Here is a 16,674-nt window from a genome sequence, read left to right on the forward strand (position 1 = left end):
CGCTGAAAGAAAGTGGGCGGCGACGTGCTGGAGCAAACATTTAACACCATCAAGACTCATGTCATCCAAAGGAGCGCATGGATCTACCTTTACGCACCAGTGCTACCGCGCCTTTGGATGCTGCGTACTCTGAGGCAGGAACTTGAAGCATCCTAGAAATCGTTGTACATTTAACCGCAGTATCATCGCAAGCTAAGCGAAAACCCCGACGGTTCGTATCCCGGTTTCGTTGTTGGCGATGGAGCGGTGGAAAGGCAGAGTGGCCCTGGTGACCGGAGCCTCAGTGGGCATTGGAGCGGCTGTGGCCCGGGCACTCGTCCAACAAGGCATGAAGGTTGTCGGATGTGCCAGGACCGTTGATAAAATCGAGGTAATTTCACTTCCATCATCGGCTATCATGCAACGCGTGAGTTGCCTCATAACATTAGTGCAATGCAGTGTAATATATCAGCTAATGCACGTAACCTGCTTGCTAACATTAGCTTTACAACTTAAGCTAACGTTTGATGATAAGGGCGAAAATCGTGTCGGATGGGGGGGGCTTGGCAATTATTCATGCGACAATTTCAACAAATCATTTTATTTTAATGCAATTTTTTATTTTACATTCAAAACTCTATAGCGAGCGATCTGTCAAGTCTATCTAGATGTCCATCCATGTTTGTTTACCTACAATATAGATAGAATCAGAATATTAGAAACACCCCAGTACAATGTTCTTATTTAGTGAAATGAAGTAGCACCCAAATGTTATTTGGCACCGCTATGCTAATGTCTTCAAGTCTTGGTGAGAGCATTTGGGCAATGTTCTGCAGTGAGGTCACAAGAGTTGAGCAATGTCCACATTGATGTCCACTTTTCTCTGTTATCCTTCAAAAAGGTGGTGAAGTCTGCAAAGCTGCGTCCACCACTATCAAGTATTACAGCAATCGATGGTTTTATGCATGGATGGAAGAGTGACCTGGTGTTTACTGTTTATCACTTGTGCATGTTCTTCCACTCCTTGTTTTGGTTTTCTTTAGGTACATTGACTTTCTGCTACATTCCATACACGCATGTTAGGTTTATTCAGGTCTTTAAATCATGCTGAAGGCCTAGGAGCCAGATTTGGCCCTCTTCCTAAAATATGTACCAACATTGCAAATTGTATTCACTTTTAAAAATGAATTATTTTTCCTCTCAGTAAAACCCTTTTGAAATCAATGTCAAAATGTTTTGAAACTATAGCTATCCTTTACTTTGTTGTGGTTATGTAATTTTATTATTAAATATATTCGGCATTCCATGCCCCTTGAGCTTGCTGTCAAGTGTTAATGACGTCACAGTTTGTGATGTCATTTGCAGTTGACAGCAGTAAAATGGCCGCCCCCTGAGATGGATAAAAATTCATATCTTTAATTCATATCATGAAACAAAACATGGCAAAGCGATGAAAAGTATTTTCAAATTTATTATTATTTTTATTTGTTTCATTTTTAAACAATATATATATTTTTTTAAGTAAAAATGGCTTCAAAATTGAAATCTGGAGCAAACAAATGTGACATTTCTGAGGTCAAATTCCCTTTGATTATTAGAATAAAATACCCAGATGATTAGGTTAACTCTTTAACTCATGAAACAAAACGTGGCAAAGCGATGAAAAGTATTTTCAAATTTATTATTATTTTTATTTGTTTTATTTTTAAACAATATATATATTTTTAAAAATAAAAATGGCTTCAGCATTGAAATCTGGAGCAAACAAATGACATTTCTGAGGTCAAATTCCCTTTGATTATTAGAATAAAAATACCCAGATGATTAGGTTAACTGTTCTTTCTTATTATTTTCTGTTAATAATAGTGTTATCTTCATGGCGCAGACATTCCCGCACCTCCCACTAGGCCATAAGGCACTGCACCTTCCTTATCTTGTCAGCCAATAATTAAGCCTCCCTCTGTCTTAAACTGTCTTAGCTCTATCAGTGGCGCGCAACAGGTCAACTACACAACGTGCATGTGTAGTACAAATTCATTTGTGTCTTATGGTCATGTGAGTCTGGTACGCCCCCCACCCCCTTCTGCATTTTGTCCCGGTCTTTATTCCCAATCGTAAAAAAAAAGTCAACCATTGACTATTCAATCGTGTGAAGTTGTGTTGTTGACAAGCAAACATGTTTCCTAACTTAACAACGCGCCTGTACATGCTCACAGTGAGTGCGACTTACGCAATCGACTACTCACCGTCATTCTTACTTTAGTCACATGTCTTCTGTCAATAGTTAACCTCCTTGCTTCTGTCGTGTATTTGACAAGGTCACTTGCATTTCAAATAAGAAAGAAATCATTCTTCCAAAGTTCTTTAATCATTCGGGGTCAGGAAAGACCTAAATATGATGCAATAGCAATCAATAGCAGGATGAGTGATCAATTGTTATCACTTCTATTTGTTGGGAGCTTTGTTCTCGTGAGATGTAAGACAAAGCTAGTATTGTACGCTAGCCGCTGTGTCAACTGGGCTGTAGTGGTCCGTGCCAGAGCAAGTGGGGGGGATGCAAGTATCTGTCACTGAGCAATTGTTCTTGACTTCCTTTTGGTGTGTATTTCTTTCACGGCTAGGAATAAAGACATTCTTGTTCTTACTGTATTAGAAAGGAGCTGATGTGAATGTAGATTGTGTAGTTTGGCCTAATTTGGTGTGAACTCCGAAACCAATAAGACACAGTAAAGGGGGGTGGGGGTAGACGTGGTCGCTATGGGCTTTCTGCAGGAATGAGAGCGATGAGGTTGCATCCAAGTAGCAACAATCCACTTTCACATGAACCAGATAGATGGTTGCAGTACGATTCTTTCCTCCGAGGTTTTAAAGTAGGCCCAATTGATTGAAAGCTTCGTGAAATTGCAAAGCTAGCAAGACTTGCTTTCTGCTCAATATGCATTTGGAGGACTCGACCTGTTTGTTTTGATGTGCGTGTGTGACAGTGCTGCTCTTGGACTTGCGATTGTAAAGTGGTTGAACACCCGCAATCTTTATAGCCAGCATAGCCCGTATGTTTATGATACCTGCTTACCTAGCGACATGTAGTGTAAATATAATTATCACAAAATCTGTTAACATTTGAATTTAAGAGTAGTTTATTAAGGAGAATGCTGATCTATTTTTTTTTAACATTGGGATTAATTTGGGGCTAGTTTTAATCTTGGCGGTGAAAAAGCTTGTTTTTTTTACGTGCAGTATCTTGTTTCTATTTTTAACCTTGACCCAAATACTTGAAGTGATAAAGTCAATATTGTCAGGCATTTTGTTACTGTGTTATTACGTAATTGCCCAGATTATTATTTTTTTTTCCGAATACCTCATGTTGTCATTTGGACTGTCCATCTTTTTGATTACACAATAAATCAAGTTTATTTGTATAGCCCTAAATCACAAGCAGTCTCAAAGGGCTTCACATAGACAGAAATTGACAATTATTCTCAAAGCATCCCCTGATCTTAAGCTCCCAAAAGGGCAAGGAAAAACTTAAAAACCCCTAGCAGGGGGAAAATGAGAAACCTTGAGAAGGGACCACAGATGGAAGGATCCCCCTTTCAGGATCACCAGGTTGAAATGGATGCAGAGAGGGCACAAATGATACAACATGAAAATCAATTAAATAAAAAGTGGATGTCCATGTCACAGCAGAGGGCTGCCGAAAGGAGCCCTCAATTGTCCTGGCAGTGCTCTTCGAGGAGGTTGAGCTGCAGTTCCCCTATCCTGAATTGGCCACGAGAATCCAGATAGCCGCTGTCAGCATGGGTACCACCTAACCACCTCCCCGGCCGGGGAGGGGGGAGGGAGGGGGTGGAGAGGGAGAGAAAACAAACTCCAGCCGAATCGGCCACTACAGGTTAGTTAAAGGCCATGTCATAGAAATGTGTCTTTAAACGTGTCTTAAATGTTTCTACTGAGGTAGCAGTCCTAATATCCATTGGTAGGGCATTCCAAAGCTCTGGAGCCCGAATAGAAAATGCTCTAGAGCCTGCAGACATTTTCTTAGCCCTCGGTGTCGCTAAAAGGGTAGCGTTTTGCGAACGAAGGTTACGAGACGGAACATAAGGAACAACTAGGTCGACGAGATATGAAGGCGCTAAGCCATGCAGCGATTTATAGGTTAATAGAAGAACCTTGAAGTCACATCTTAAATGGACCGGAAGCCAATGTAAGTTGGCTAGTATTGGGGTAATGTGATCAAATTTTCTTGTCCGAGAGAGCAGCCTTGCAGCGGCATTTTGTACTAACTGTAGACTTTTGATGCGGGACTTAGGAAGACCCGAAAATAGTACATTACAGTAGTCCAGGCGCGACGTGACGAACGCATGTATAATAGTTTCCGCATCACCGGTCGAAAGGATCGGACGAATCTTTGCAATATTACGAAGGTGAAAAAACGCAATTCTGGTTATATTCTTAATGTGCTTTTGAAAGGAGAGAGTTTGGTCAAATATTACCCCGAGATTAGTTACAGTATCGCTTTGAGTGATAGTACGGTTATCTATAGTTATAGCGGTTTCCTTGAATAAGTGTTGATAACGAGCTGGACCAATTATCAACATCTCAGTTTTATCTGGGTTAAGACGAAGGAAGTTGAGAGACATCCATTGCTTGATCTCCGCAAGGCACTTCTCAAGATTACAACAATCCCGCGGATCTGTCATCGATAACGGCATATATAATTGGGTGTCATCCGCATAGCATTGAAAACTAATATTATATTTACGTATTATGTCCCCAAGCGGAATCATATAAATATTAAAAAGAATTGGTCCGAGAACCGATCCCTGTGGGACACCACATGTAACATTATAGAGCTCCGAGGACGCATTGCCATGGACCACTCGGTGCGTCCTGTTTGATAGATAGGAATGGAACCAGCCTAGTGCTGACCCTGAAATACCAACACAACTTTTAAGACGCCCTAATAAAATATCGAAGTCTACAGTGTCGAAGGCAGCACTAAGATCGAGTAGTAACAGTACAGACGAAATGTTTGAATCCATAGCTACGAGGAGATCATTAGTCACTTTCGCAAGTGCTGTCTCAGTGGAATGATTAGCTCTAAAACCAGACTGAAAAGTGTCGTATCGATTATTGGCGACCATGTAATCAATAAGCTGCTGCGCTACTACTTTTTCAAGAAGTTTTGCTATGAATGGGAGGTTTGAAACTGGCCTATAATTACTGAGACAGTCCGGGTCAAGATTTGGTCGCTTAAGTAACGGTTTAATGATAGCGGTTTTAAAGGCTGTTGGCACTATCCCAGAGGAGACAGACAGATTGATTATATTTAAGACGGACGGTCCTAAAATTTGAAATAATTCTTTAAGTAGTTTGGCTGGAAGAGGGTCGAGTAAACATGTTGTTTGTTTAGCCGCACTAACAATTTGTGTAAGCCTTTCAAGAGACACGCTTTTAAAAGTTGAGAGGGTTGTTGCATGATCATCAGCGTTGGTAAACGGCGTGCTCGACCGAGCGATTGGAATGCTATTCTTGATCTCATCCCTAATGGATTCAATCTTTATACATCTACATATAAATCTTAAATACATTTCATTCCGGAAAGCATTTGAAGCGGGCCAGGTCAGACCGCTTTACTCCTTTTTTTTTTTTACTCTTACACACTCAGCCTCTGCTGGTGTTTTTATCGTTCCAATGCTTTTCCACTAACATGTTTTCCATTTGAGCGTTGAGTCAATAAATCCAACCAATAAGAATCCATCATGTGTCCTTGCGTTTGAAGAAGAAGGAGATGACTTCCCTTCACTTCCTATTATTCTCCATACTGTATTATCTAGACTAGAGCATAGGTGTCAAACACAAGGCCCGGGGGCCAAATACGGCCCGCCACATCATTTTATGTGGCCCGCAAAGACAAATTGTGCATCAACATGTGTCAATACTAAAATTCCAAATTGTCTTCACTTTAAAAAAAAAAAAAAGATATTGCTACCAATTTATAATTAATTTTAAAATATTTGAACCGTTTTTTACTAATCTGTAATTTCAAAACTAGTTTGTCGGTGGTGGCTTTCATCAGTTGTTTGCCGTAATCTCATGAGGTCAATGAGGCTGGACAGCCCGGTGACCCCTATGAGCCCCCCCCCCCCTCTTTCTTGCACCACTGCTGTGCTGTCCCCTCTTATCACTTTTCAAGGTTTACTGGACTCAACACTCCCCCGGTTTGGCCTCCTGCTATAATAGGTGGAGCGATTCATGAAGACACTTTATCCATGTGCACACTAGTATGTTCTTGATCAGGGATGGTAGAGCCGCTATATTACAAGCTACTTAATGGTATCATATTACATGCTAGTGGTGGGCATTAGTGCTCGCAGTCAGGCCTACAATGAGAGATTCTAGCAAGCATCACTACACTTTCATTTTTAAAATCAATTTATGATGTGAGAAATGATTTCAAAAGTTCCAGTGAGAAGGAACTTTGAAAAGAGTCCAAAAATGTCAACCACCTGAATTGGATGAGGCATGTGATGCATGCAAAGGATCACAAGTGGACTTCAAGCTTCAGCATGTCTCTACTACAAACAAAAGAAGCATTTATGTCACACGATTACCGTGTGAACATACGAATAAAGGCCTGCTCTCATCGTTGATACCTACTGCTGACACAGATGTTCCATGTTGTTTGGTCTCCCTGATTCATCAGAACTTTGTTTGGGGGAAAATACAAACTGACTTTGCTGTCTGTTAGAATACACCCACTATCTCATATACCGTATTTTCCGCACTATAAGGCGCACCTAAAAACCTCCAATTTTCTCAAAAGTGCGCCTTATAATCAGGTGCGCCTTATATATGGACGAATATTGAACTACTACAGCAGCCGTATCCAAAGTCCGGCCCGTGGGCCAAATGTATATATCTTACATATGGACAAAGTTTTAAAATGGGCCATTCATTGAAGGTGCGCCTTATAATCCGGTGCGCCTTATATATGGACAACGTTTTAAAATGGGCACTTTATAGTGCGGAAAATACGGTACGCTCCCTTTCACACTGCACTTAGCACAGGACGAGCCGATGACCAACCCATATGTCCTCGAGTGGACGGCGCCATGTTGTAGGTCTTGCTGTACCCCCTTTTTTTCCATTATAATCATAACCAAGGCTTTCCAGATACCTGCTTATCTTCTCATCTTGATTAGACTTTGCCAAGCATAGTGCTATAAACCCATCTCGTTCAACCTTTAAACCTTTTACTTGCTGTGAATGTCAATGACTTAATCATCCACATAACGGCAAAGCTAACAGTCCACAGCTCACCTTTGACCCCGTTAGGTTTCGATAAGGCAACTCGATTGGGCCTGGCTGGCGAATCAAAGCCTCCGCCGAGTGCTGACTTTAATCTTACTAACATAACTAATTCTCTCGCTTGGCCTTTTCTTCTTTCGCTCTCTCCTGATGGTCTATTTACTTGCGTCACTTTAGGGGGGCCCACTTCCTCCAGGGGTCAAAAGGGACAAAGGTCACACTCTCTACAGCTGAAACAAATATTGTCAGCGTTTCAGTGTTTTCACAGATCTGTTCGGCTAATGCCCTTCTCTGGATAATCCGGGCTAAACAGCTTACAGATAGCAAGGAAATCTGCAAGTCCAAAATGAGGTGTTTAATTATCTATACGCTCGAAAATATCAATGATCTGACTTCATCGGGCCGTGCAACCTGCTTCCACTTTCAATTCCGAGTCCAGTGGCTGCTTAACAAAGCATAGCTAATAATACCAAACGAGTACCTGTATTGTTTTTGACGACACAGCATGCTAACCTACTATGGTTCCATCTCATCTCAGTCAGGCTCTGGCACTAGCAGCTAGAGATCAGGTGATTGGTGCAGCTATGTCTGGCAGGCTGCTGGGTCCGTGTCAGCTTGTTCCAAATCCCACTGCGCTAGACGGACAGCTGACCTGCTTGTAACGTTGCCTGCTCATGCTGCGTGACATCACACCACAACAGTGTTAGCCACATCAATCGTCCGACCCGGGGGAAAAAAAAAATCCAAATGAGCCGTCGTGTATTTTCCCAATGTACTTTTTTAATTTGTGTCTTTTAGAAGCTGGCAGCGGAATGTCAGAGCGCAGGTTACAGCGGCACACTAATCCCGTACAAGTGTGACCTCTCCAACGAGGAGGAGATCCTCTCCATGTTCTCCGCCATCAAAACGCTCCACAAAGGCGTCGACGTGTGCATCAACAACGCCGGGCTGGCGCACAACGAACCTCTGCTCAGTGGGAAAACAGAAGGCTGGAGGAATATGATCGATGTGAGTGATCGGCACATCCAGATTCGTGATTATGCAAAAATATTGGCTCGGATGAGCAGCCCTGGCACAGCGGAGGCCCGCTTTTGAAAGCCTGCACTATTTCCCTTGTTAGACCCCACTATTCGGGTTCATTGACCACAAAGGACCCCGTGCTGTAAAGTTTCCAGGGTCCAGCATTGGTAAGGCTGGTCCATCTGTTGTCATGGCAGCCCAAATGACCCTGTAGTGCCAGTGTATTATTTTTAGCTTGGGTTTAATCTGCATGCTGACCCGATTTGGTCACCTTGCCCAAGCTTGCTTCACGATGGAATTCAACCTTACGTCCATCAGCGTCTCTACAGGAGAAGCTTAGATTGACAAGCGAGGGTCCAAATCGTAAATTATGATGGCAGCTAAACAATGAGGCTCTGTTAAATACGCCAAAAGTATTGGGACAAAACTATTGCCATAAAATTGGAAGCAGTTAGAGAGTTTCTTCCTATTTTAAATATTTTTTTTTTTGCACCACAGGTGAATGTCCTAGCCTTGTCCATCTGCACCCGTGAGGCTTACAAATCAATGAAGGAGAGAAACGTGGATGACGGTCACATCATTAATATCAACAGGTAAAATTGGAATTCGGCCCCACACGTCTGAGGTTGACAGATTCAAATCCATACTTATCACTTCATCTGCTGTATTGATTTTTTTTTTTTTTTTTTTGGTATTCTCAACTTTGACTGTACGTTAGTCCTCCTCTTCCTGTTGCAGTATGTGCGGGCATCGAGTGGTCCCGAGTGCTGACAAGCATTTCTACTGTGCCACCAAATACGCAGTGACCGCTTTGACAGAGGGAATAAGGCAAGAACTAAGGGAAGCAAACACCCACATCAGAGCCACTGTGAGTGTGTGTATAATGCATGTTATATGGTGAAAAATGTCCGTTGCATTTTCATACACACTCATATAGCTGTCACATTCCTTTGATAGCTACGTGGGAAATACCTGGAGTAATTGTAATTTTCAAATATATATTATCGCACATTTCAAATCAAAACTCTTCAACTGCACAGGATTTTTGTTGAGTCTTTATTTCTTTTTTTATCCCCTTTTCGTATAGTGTATATCCCCCGGGATAGTGGAGACTGAATTTGCCTTCCGTCTCCATAACAATGATCCCGAGAAAGCAGCTTCAGTGTACGAGAGTATAAAAGTAAGCCCAAAAAAAAAATAATCCTTTATATCTCCAGTAGTAGTAGTAGTACTTTAACTTTTTTTTTTTTTTGTAGTGTTTAAAAGCAGAAGATATAGCACGTGCGGTCACATTTGTCCTCGGTGCCCCTCCTCATGTCCAGGTAATGCCCTTTTTTAAATTTTTTTTTTTTATAAATGCACTTTTTGTGTATTGACGTATCATATTTTTTTCCCTGCAGATTGGAGATATTCAGATGAGGCCAGTTGAGCAGGTGTCCTAGCAGTGAAACAGTAGCCAGACGCTGCAGAAGGAGCCCAGAAGTCAGCAGCCATGGTGACTCAATAGCGACCTCTGCTGAGCAAGGGTAGGAGTTGGGTGGGATAATAAATGGATGGGAAAAGAAAGAGCGCAAGGAGTCAAGAAAAGGCTGGATGGAGGAAATGAAGGGTGTGGAGGAAAACCACAATGAAAATACTACTGAACGCAGCCACCAGTTGTTTGCTAACTGAGACGACTCGAAGGTCCTTGCTGTGCTTATGTGGTCATCGATATGACCATCATTTCAGATGAAGACTATGCTATTGACTGCACATATATTTTTTTTTTTAAGTCATATTACATATCTATTTGAAAATTAAATCGGAACGGTAATTGTCTGTTAATCATTTTTGGATTCTTTTTATAATTATTTGACCACTTAATTGATGATAGATCTGCTGTCCTAGAAACAAATAACCGTAAAAAGTACTGTATTGTCTATTTAACTATTTAATATTCTCTAAGGCTTGACACCTTGACTTACAATATGGACATACTCACTTTTTTTTTTTTTAACTTTAATCTGTCCAAAAAAAACAAACAAACATACTAATGATACCATTTTTGTCTGCATGCGTCCCACAATCCAATGATTGGGTGTGTACCGTAATTTCTTGAGTATAATGCACACTCGCGCCTGATTAGTTCCGCAGTTAGTGTGAATTAGATGTCAAATATATAATGCGCATCTCCAAAATGGCCCTCGAACATTCTTGTACTGTACCTTTGTCTTATACTTTCCGCCAAATTGCTGGTATTCATTTTCACAAAATGAAGTACAGTTCAGCTATTATCCACAAAGTAATTTGTATTTTTTTTTTTTATAAAGACATTGGTAGGGAGAAAAGCAAAGTTGGTGCAACTGGTCATGGCACAAGTTGAATTTTACCATAGCAATGCAAGAAGGGTTAAATTTCTGTTTAACATTAGTTAGACATTTTTATTTTTACCATTATACATTTATACAATATGACCCGCCCCTTTTTCCATCTATGTTTTACACCCACCATGGATTTTAAATGGAAACCGCAGATAAAAACGAGTTCACCACTCGAGAAATGACATTAATTTATGTCGCGCACTTTCAGTTAATAAACTTATGATGAGTTATTTAAACGTAGAATTTACAGATGGGGTCACGGGACTATATATGTAGGTGTAAATGTACACACGCACAAACACACATAAGTATGTCATTTCAGTGGGATGTTATCGAATACTTAACATTTATTGCCTGCCTATATTCAAAACTAGACAGTGTCAATGCCTATACAGCATAATACTTTATAATCATCGTACTCTGTACATGTAAAATGTCAAGGAACCCTGTGAAATTTTTATTACACCATACATGCCAAAAGAGCAGCATGACCTGTGTACCTGATAACAGACATTTGTCATGTTAATCACATTTGACCTAATAAATAACTTGCCCACACTGAATGTATCTCTGGCGCTTTATTTATAAAAGTTTATGCTCATGGAAGTCAACTGTGGTTTGAAATACTATGCATCTAATACTTAAATACAGTACAGTAGAAATATTTACATTCACACCCCCGTGTACCATTATAGGTCGATAATAACTGACACCGATTTGCTCAATTAAAAAAAAACTGCAAATAAATCTCTTTAATTGGTCTCATCTGGCAGTTTGTAGTCCGTACTGATGGCGTCGCTGCTGATGACGGACATGTTTGGGTAGCTATCACTTCGTCCTCTTTCGCAATACGGTATTTTGGATTTGTTATTCAGGGCGAATGGTGTGATTGACAGCTTTAGTTTCTGTGGAGCAATGAGGGAAGTACCAAATGAATGTTTTATATCTTGCATGTGCAACACAAAGGCCATCACTGTTTCATTACAGTATTAAATAAAATAAAAAAAATAAACAAAACATGGCAGAGGATTTTATGGAACGATACAGAAGAATAATTTCATGTCACTATGATATTAATGGAATAATCCACCGCCAGAAACATAATCCCCAGTTTACTGAGCTTTTCTAAAGTCCTTTATTTATTTATGATGGAGGCCCAACACAAATTTGTAAGTATGCACCATTGTCTGTTATTAACTCGATAGCATAGTGATAAGGACAATAAATATTTGATTAAAATCACATTGATGCCAAAAATATGCTGCAGTTATAATTCCATTTTTTTTTTTTTTATTTGGGAGGTAATTTCACTTTCAGCGCATACGATTGTTTTTAACGGTAAATTTGAAAGTAGGAGAGAGCTTCGAACGATGCCTCATTTTGACTGCAGAGATTAGAAAGAGATTATTGAATGTCGCAATCCTCGATCATTCCACGTTAGGCCTACAGAAAGCAACGGCTTTGGATTCAATTTATTATGTACATCTTTAAAAATAATATATTATGAGAGGGTAAGAGAAATGGATAATACAAAAAATATCCCATTTTTTTTCCCCCAAACTAAACTTCAATCTCCCAGTATATATCGCATCATGTCTAATGTGTTTATATATATTTATATTTATTATTTTAAAAACATATGCTTAAGGAATATTTCAATTGGATATTTCAAGGTGTGTGTGTGTGGGGGGGGGGGGGGATAGTAAATATATTTACATCACCTGCACAAATGATCCAGGCAGCACCCACAATGTGTGAATGATGCCCAGCGGAATCCAAATCATGGAGGCCATGGCAATGACCCAGCCGAGCCCTTGAGCCCAGAGAGGGAAGACGTAGGCTTCATAACGAGCTGGTTTGAACTGGATGATTGAAAAAATGAGGATAACCTGCCCCCCACGAAAAAAAAAAAACATTGAGTATTGGCTGTACTCCAGATTGACATAATACAAATCGTCTGACTTACAGTGACGAGAAAAGGAGCAATGATTTGCCAACACAGTCTGAAGAAGATGTTGGGCCTTTTCCCAGTCATCTCTTCCAGGTTGTCAGATAATCGTTTCACACCTAAATACCAAAATGAGTTGAGTTTGGATTGCGCAGATTCATCAAATAACTTTTTTTTTTTTTTTTTTAAATACTGACCATAAAACCAACAAATGGCTATGACCTCAAAGAATGCAAGGAACATGATGGACACAATGGCAGTGTAATGATCCATCAACTGGAAAACATAAATCCCTGCCTGCAAAAATATGAATTCTCTGTCAAATATAAATTAAACACATTCAGGAAAAAAAAAAACATCTTTTACCTGCGTCACATTCGGAATTCCAAGAAGACAAGCGATTCCACAAACTGCAAGAACTAACAGTTCTTTCTTCTTAAAGAACTTCAGCAGAGGCTGATTGGATTGATCCATCAGAGTGGTCACCATCACTTCAACCATAGCAAACTGGTCAAATGGAAAAAAAGGTATTAACTGATGTTTATTATTTGAAATATTGTGTGTGATAGTCTACCTCACTGTCAATTCCAAGAAAAAGCAACATGCAGAAGAACATCACAGCCCATAGTTGAGGTACTGGCATACTGGCAAAAGCTTGTGGGTAAACAACATAAACGAGTCCTGGACCTACATCACAAATCAAAAAAATGAATAAATTTAATTGAGACAAGATGTGATTGCTGGATTTATTTCTTCACTTACCATCCACAGCCAACTGGGCCACCGGAATGTCCTGCAGATGCGACATATATCCGAAAGCGGAGAAGATAACAAAACCTGACAAAATACTGGTGAGGGAATTGACGATGGATATGGTCAGCGTGTCCCTGTGTGAAAAGACACAAAAGGATCTTCATAAGATATCCCGCTAGTCCTCATTGGAGTGGTGGTGAGTGAGGCTTTTACTTAATAATATTATTGTTGAAAGAGTTATAGCTAGACATAGCCATGAGGAAACCGAATCCTATTCCGATGGAGTTAAAGATCTGAGCTGCAGCGTTCACCCAAACCTGCAAGCAGAGGATGCATTTTTAATTTCTTCGACATGCTTCAAAGTCTTCCACACCAATGAATCTCCCTCACCTCCACTGAGAGAAGTCTTTCCCATTGTGGCACTATGAAAAACTTTATACCCTCAATTGCTCCAGGAAGTTGCACATTATTAACTAGCAGGGCAATAAGGATGACATATGGGAGCAACGCTGTGAGGTACACCACCTGTAACGTATATTGAGAAGGTCATCGGAAGAAGCGTCACTTCACATCTGCGTCAACTCCGCTCACTTTGCCTGTGGATTTGGTCCCCTTGAAGATGCAAAGATAGATGAGGATCCAAGCAAGCATGAGAATAAGCATAAGGTCCCATCGTACAACTCCGGCTTCCTCGATTCCCGCTGTTTGTTGCAGCATCTTATATCTTCACAAAAGCATGTATGTAAACATTTCTTATCCATTTTGGGAGCAGATTAATGGCATTTCTATTTATTTCAATGGGAAAAGATGCTTTGGGATGTGTGTTAAAAACTAAACTCCTGTCAAAGCACCACTATTTGTATTTCACACGTGTATATATATATATATATTTATATATTCTCACAACTGACTATATATTTAATTGCATGCAAAAGAGAGGTGACTAATATTTATACAAGTGTCTTCAAATTGTTTTGTGACCTCTCCTATCATTTTGACTGATATCGTTCACATGGCTGCTGTGATAAGCTCACACAACACTGTTACGTCGTTCTCCATGTTGTTTCTTTTGGGAAATTTGCTCTTTAAAGTCTCCCAGCCAGTAAAACATACTTGAAGAACTCCTGGCTGGCCGTCGACGAGTAGCTGTTGTTTGTGGCGTGATCTGTACAGTTTGGAGTGTTCCACGTGTTGTTGCAACCCTGCCAGGGTAGCGGCACTTGAAAAGAGCTGAATAGGTAGTAGAGGGCCCAAGTAATGACCACGTTATAGTACGTGCACATGATGAAGGAAATGGCCACGGATGCTACTCCGACACCTGTGTGATAGAAATATGGATTGAAATAATATAGTACCGCGTTTTCCGCACTATAAGGCGCACCTAAAAATCTCCAGTTTTCTTAAAAGTGCGCCTTATAATCAGGTGCGCCTTATATATGGACCAATATCGAGCCACTACAGCAGGCGTGTCCAAAGTCTGTCCCGCGGGCCAAATTATTTTATATATGGACAAAGTTTTAAAATTCATTGAAAGTGCGCCTTATAATCCGGTGCGCCTTATAGTGCAGAAAATACGGTACCACTTCCGTTGCTCAAGGGATGTTGTACCTTTTAAAAGAGGGCAGAATTGCTCAAGAGCATGGACAGGCCCTCTTTTGGTGTATTGGCCAACGGTCAACTCCATATGGAGGAGAGGGATCCCCAAAACAAACAGCATGAGAAGGTATGGTACCAGAAATGCACCTACAGGGAAATAATTCAAGTTCATGGATTGATGTTAATGCACCTGTAAATTAATCTACAAAAAGAGAATTTGCCGATTCAAAACTTGGAAAAAAAAATGATTTGATCATTTTCAAAAGATATTATTGTGGACTGATTCGAGCAAATCCATCAGTTTTAGTGTAAAGTCAAATTTGGCAAGTTTCTTATTTATTTACTCACCTCCTCCACTCCTGAAGCAGAGGTAAGGGAATCTCCAAATGTTGCCCAGCCCCACGGCGGAGCCGATGCCCGCCAAAGTGAACTCTATTTGCCTGCTCCACGTCGGTCTGCTCTTTTCCTTGGCCATGTCTGCTGTTGGGATCCAAGCGGTTTCTCTTCTGGGCCCTAAATCCATGGAAAAGGGTTTTGTAACTCTGGTTGGCATAACTTTTTATTATCCCTAATGATTAGCAGAAAGGCCACCGGTCAGCTATCCGTAAGTCCATTCAGATTAATGTTTGCCATCACAATGCTTCGAATCATCCATTCATTCATTTTCTTTCCCTTATCCTCAAATTATGTTTTTTTTCTTCCTCTTGTAAAAAAAAGTTTTCAAACTGTTTCCAGAATTTCCTAGTAATAAATGTCTTAATCTAATATATCTTCTCAACTACAATAAAGTGTTTATATTATATTGATATATATATGATATTGATATTATAAATCTTAAATATAACCAATACCATAGCTATTGTTTCATTTTATATCAAATTGTTGAAAATTCTTATGGCCTGTCTTCTTCAGGAATACTATTTTAAACATTATCTCGTGTGCTAGATAATATTTCAAGGATTGTGCCTGTTAGATCACATTTCCACGATGATACAAAGTGCACTTTTAACACGTGAGCCTCTACAACTGTGTGAAGGTGGAAACTTGATAAGCATTATCATTCCTTTTGTAAGTATATTATATATACACCAACGATAAGAATCAAATCCAAGTTTGGTCAATGAGAATGAGTATTTGGAATAAAAAATATATTAATCAAATGAGTCAAATGACAAAGGATACAATTATTCTGTGCAATTGTTTCCTGACATCTCCTCAGTGAACATTTTAGAGTTGGAAATTGGTGGAGAAATGGGAAAGTAGTACAACAGCAAAAATTGGGGGTGCAAGTATCATAATAAATAATTTTGATGAAAAGGAATAAATTGAAGGCTTTATTCGAGGACCCTTTGAACTCCAGAGTAAATTTGCTTGATTGCTTTTTGGTATTTGTGAGCCATCTGCTGGGCACAAGAGAATACTGCTCAAAAAGGGGCGGGGATTCCAGTTTGTGCACCATATAGTATTTTATTGTGTTGTATTTATTTTATTAAGCTATGCAATATATGTATACCGCAAGAAGAAGGTGAGTGATATAGTGATTGTCTGTGGAAAAACTCAGATGACATGAAAAATTCCAAGAGCACAGACATGCAAGCAGGTGTTGACATGATACAACTTTCTCAAGCCTGCATGGAGGCAACTGCTGTGATATCAACATGCTGGTCATATTGGGCCAATATGGGTCATGATCCATGGGTAATGCTT

At 40.1% G+C, this 16,674-nt stretch overlaps 2 protein-coding genes across 2 annotated transcripts; one reads left to right on the top strand and one right to left on the bottom strand.

Moving 5' to 3' along the window:
* The first annotated feature begins 26 nt into the window (after positions 1-26).
* On the top strand, positions 27-11,233 carry dhrs11a (dehydrogenase/reductase 11a). Its single transcript, XM_061298569.1, has 7 exons — positions 27-370; positions 8,089-8,298; positions 8,809-8,903; positions 9,049-9,178; positions 9,398-9,490; positions 9,567-9,632; positions 9,711-11,233. The coding sequence occupies exons 1-7, from the start codon at positions 239-241 to the stop codon at positions 9,750-9,752; spliced, it is 768 nt and encodes a 255-aa protein (XP_061154553.1). The 5' UTR covers positions 27-238; the 3' UTR covers positions 9,753-11,233.
* si:ch211-283g2.1 (sodium- and chloride-dependent GABA transporter ine) lies at positions 10,817-15,570 on the bottom strand. Its single transcript, XM_061298565.1, has 13 exons — positions 15,316-15,570; positions 14,980-15,114; positions 14,485-14,689; positions 13,963-14,095; positions 13,762-13,896; positions 13,585-13,688; positions 13,381-13,505; positions 13,193-13,305; positions 12,985-13,125; positions 12,816-12,915; positions 12,637-12,737; positions 12,392-12,559; positions 10,817-11,575 (listed from the first exon to the last, which is right to left on the bottom strand). Exons 1-13 carry the CDS (start codon positions 15,518-15,520, stop codon positions 11,423-11,425), a joined length of 1,818 nt encoding a protein of 605 aa, XP_061154549.1. The 5' UTR covers positions 15,521-15,570; the 3' UTR covers positions 10,817-11,422.
* Positions 15,571-16,674: the final 1,104 nt, after the last annotated feature.

Source organism: Syngnathus typhle, linkage group LG15 (assembly GCF_033458585.1).
Source record: "Syngnathus typhle isolate RoL2023-S1 ecotype Sweden linkage group LG15, RoL_Styp_1.0, whole genome shotgun sequence".
Lineage (NCBI taxonomy): Eukaryota > Metazoa > Chordata > Actinopteri > Syngnathiformes > Syngnathidae > Syngnathus > Syngnathus typhle.

Excerpts from the sequence above, each read along its gene's own strand:
- si:ch211-283g2.1 (XM_061298565.1), bottom strand. The coding sequence starts at position 15,520 with ATGCCAACCAGAGTTACAAAACCCTTTTCCATGGATTTAGGGCCCAGA. Across the intron at positions 13,306-13,380 it reads GGCCCAGTTGGCTGTGGATG|GTCCAGGACTCGTTTATGTT; the intron begins GTAAGTGAAGAA and ends TTTGTGATGTAG. Across the intron at positions 12,916-12,984 it reads GAATTCCGAATGTGACGCAG|GCAGGGATTTATGTTTTCCA; the intron begins GTAAAAGATGTT and ends ATATTTTTGCAG.
- dhrs11a (XM_061298569.1), top strand. The coding sequence starts at position 239 with ATGGAGCGGTGGAAAGGCAGAGTGGCCCTGGTGACCGGAGCCTCAGTG. Across the intron at positions 9,179-9,397 it reads ACACCCACATCAGAGCCACT|TGTATATCCCCCGGGATAGT; the intron begins GTGAGTGTGTGT and ends CTTTTCGTATAG. Across the intron at positions 9,491-9,566 it reads CAGTGTACGAGAGTATAAAA|TGTTTAAAAGCAGAAGATAT; the intron begins GTAAGCCCAAAA and ends TTTTTTTTGTAG.